General features: G+C 62.7%; 1 protein-coding gene across 4 annotated transcripts in view; it reads right to left on the bottom strand.

Moving 5' to 3' along the window:
- LOC113212866 (kinase D-interacting substrate of 220 kDa B) overlaps positions 1-3234 on the bottom strand; it is a 62439-nt gene that overhangs the window by 46570 nt on the left and 12635 nt on the right. Inside the window, exon 1 of one of the 4 annotated variants that reach the window (XM_052263694.1) lies at positions 414-612. The exons of the other annotated variants lie outside the window; for them this stretch is intronic. Within the exon in view, the coding sequence (XP_052119654.1) occupies positions 414-566 (153 nt within the window). The 5' untranslated portion in view covers positions 567-612. Of the gene's footprint in view, positions 1-413; positions 613-3234 lie in introns of those variants that run through there. 4 annotated transcript variants of the gene reach the window in all.

Raw genomic sequence — 3234 nt, 5'->3', positions numbered from 1 at the left:
GACCGAAGGGTAGGAAGGACCGAAGGGCGGGATCGAAGGGTAGGAAGGACCGAAGGGTAGGAAGGACCGAAGGGTAGGAAGGACCGAAGGATAAGACAAAAGGGTAAGATCGAAGGGTAAGACCGCAAGGCAGGAAGGACCGAAGGGTCGGACCGAGGAGCAGCATCGAGGACGGCCGCCGACCCGCAGTAGGGGGCCACCTCCCCGCGCACCGCATTATGCAGGGGGTGTCGCGGGCGCGTTTCCTGGAGCGCGCGGCGGGGCTTTCAAACCCCCTGACCTAAATGGAGCGCACGGGGGATCAAGGCGCTTGCGGGACGTGACCGACCGCGCCCGCCGAGCACAAACCTTACAGAAGACAACGATATATAAATCCGACCGCAACAACATCTGTCGGGCGCCTGTCACGTTACCTGTTGGAGGGCGAGCGTGCGGGCGCTCTTGAGGAACTGGTAGCTGAGCAGGGCGCCGTAGCTCCTGGGGGGCGGGCGGCTGAGCACGAGCGCCGAGCGCGCGCTGAACGAGCCGCTGCTGCTGCTGCTGGAGAGGAGGCTGCCGCCGCCCATGGTCGCCTCTCACAGTCTCCAAAGGGGCACGCCTAACGCGGCATTGGACAACATGAAGGCCGCGATACTTCCACCCTCCCCACCCTACACGCTCTGAATGGAATCCGATGGGTCGCTCCGATCAAAGACATTCCTGTGCGGGCAATGGGCTGGCGCGTGTGTCGGACTTCACCTCCTCGGCCGAGGGATACTTCAATTTCAATTCGAGCGGACACAGATCTTTCCCTTAATTTCCCTTGACTTTTTAAATTATTTCCCCTGATATTCTCTGATTTGTTTCCCTTCAGGTTTCTTCAAATTATTTTTACTTAATTTTTCCGATATTTTCCAAAGGTGTACACTGGTTTTCGTTGTTGAGTGAGGCACCCCACGGACAACGCCCGTCGGTCGGCCACTCCACAGCGTTGGCGGTGGTGGTGGAGGCCCACTTTGTTATACCAGCGTCCCTGGCGGGCACGTGGCCTGCCATAACCGGCCGACACTTGGCAGCCCGCTGGCACAGCCGGGCACAGCTCGCTGGCACCCCGGCGGGTCGGCACGGCGGGGCGGCACCACCGGCACCGCGAGGGGGAGGTCCGCGAACATAAATCCCACTTGTAGCGCTGCTTGTAATGCGAGCGTCTGCTGGCGGGGGGTGCATACCGCTCAACCACACCCACGGGGAAGGGGGGCAGGTGACACATTTATGACAGGGTGCGCGGAAGTCCGACCCGAGCCCCCTTGACTGAGCTGGACATGGAGCCGGAGCCGCCCCAGCGGACCCGGCGGGGCGGCCTGCACCTCCCCCCTCCCCGGCGGCGGCCGCCAGGGCCAGGCCCGGGTGGCCGGAGCGCCCGGTTGCTAGGCAACCCTCCGGCACGGCCGCGTGCGGGCCTCGCCGTGGCCTAGCTCACAGGCTGACCCGGGCCCCCGGGCCCCGCCCCGCCCCCCGCCCCTCCGGCGCATACAAAAGGACCGGTCGCGCCGCCGTGACGCGCAGCACGGAGAGAATAAGCGGGACAGGTGGACGCGACACGCAACGCCCGCCCCGACCCACCCCGCCCCGCCCTTGGCCTGTTCACTGCCCCATTCACACTTATTTTCAGATCATTGTGCACAGTACACGGCGCAGCGGCACACAGTGGCCACCGCCCGCCCACGCCCGGGGGCCGGGAGAAGAGGAAGTGACGGCAACAATCCTCCACCCTCCCCCGGCCAGAGTGTGTCACTCGATAACTACCAAACAGTCTACATACCACGCCGTCAACCATCAACCAAACGCTACCACCACAACCATTAGCAGACTTGGCTTGCGGTTGGACAGCCTGCCCCACCTCCCCCGCCCTCTCAAGCCCAAGGGCGTCCGTCTCCCGTCTTGCATGCGGTACCCGGTACCGTTGTACACCCAGAGGCAGGCGGCTATGGCTGCCCGCAAATTCAAGGGCGAAATGAGGAGGAGAAGGCAAGAGTCCACCAGCACAAATGAAAAACAACAGCAACGGCATGTAGTAACTACGAAAAACTTATCGACGCAACGACTACAAACGCAATGTACTAACTACAGACACAGACCAGATCAGATTATACAACAAACACTACCAAAGCACACGGCACGCGGGGGCACCTTGTGGCGTAGGAGGGGGAAACCATTCGGCTCGGGGTCCATCACAACAAGTAGTCTGCAACGAAAGAGGCTCGGGTTCACAAACATTTATGCACTAGACACAGTCGATTCGTGCCAAAAATTAGCAGGCATACTTCCTAAATTGTAAACAAGAAAAAAAGGTTTGGTTCTCGCTAGCATACATACGAGTACGAAAACTGTTTCTTTTTAAATGAAGGTTTTGGCCGGGCCGAGGCGTGACAAAGACCAGTGACCAGAGTGCACATCTCGCCCCGCAGCGCGCATTCCTGGCCCTCTCTTGGCAGCGCTCTGCACTCTGGCCGCGATCAGCGACCGGCTGCCGGCCCGGGCCCCGGGCCCCCCACAGCTCGCGCTTTCCCGCTTTCCACTTGGCGGTCATCGCAAGCAGACCGGAAAGCACACGGCGCTTTCCATGCCAACGCCAACGGGACGGCGACGTTAGTCACGGTGCCCGTCACCAGGCTAGCGACGCGCCGTGGAGAGCCATGCGCCATGCCGAGGCGCGTTAGTCTAACGGCAAACGGATAGAGAGACAAAGGCGACTGGCGACGACTTGCAGCAGACGAGGACGAATAATCATTGCGAGTTGTTGAAATCGGCGCGATGCAGCTCGGCCAGCCCGGAACAACTCCTGCTGCCCCTCTGGTGCCGGTGCACATCGGCGCGTCTCGGGGGGCGGCCTGCAGGGCCAGCAGGACCAGAAGGACCTGCAGGGCCAGCAGGACCATCAGGGCCGGAAGGACCAGCAGGACTGGTACGGCCAGGCCAGTAGGATCAACGGGGCCAGCAGCCTCCGGGCGGCGTGCTCCGGACCGGCACCTGTCACCGGGCGCGTCACACGTCACAGGTGCGCTGGGCGCCACGTCAGCGCGCACGTCACTAACCACGTCACTGAGCACGTCACCGAGCTCGTCACAGACAGCGGCAGCACACAGCACGGACCGGACCTCGCCGGGGCACTGAGGGCGCCCCCCGACACAAGCAGCGGCCAGAGCATCGCGAGCAGCGCCCAGGCTGGCGGCGGGGGCGGGGGGCGGTTTGGGG

This window comes from Frankliniella occidentalis, unplaced genomic scaffold (assembly GCF_000697945.3).
Source record: "Frankliniella occidentalis isolate FOCC.00 unplaced genomic scaffold, Focc_3.1 Scaffold2, whole genome shotgun sequence".
NCBI lineage: Eukaryota > Metazoa > Arthropoda > Insecta > Thysanoptera > Thripidae > Frankliniella > Frankliniella occidentalis.
Note: the sequence above shows the minus strand (reverse complement) of the source record. Positions and strands in the feature narration are given on the sequence as shown.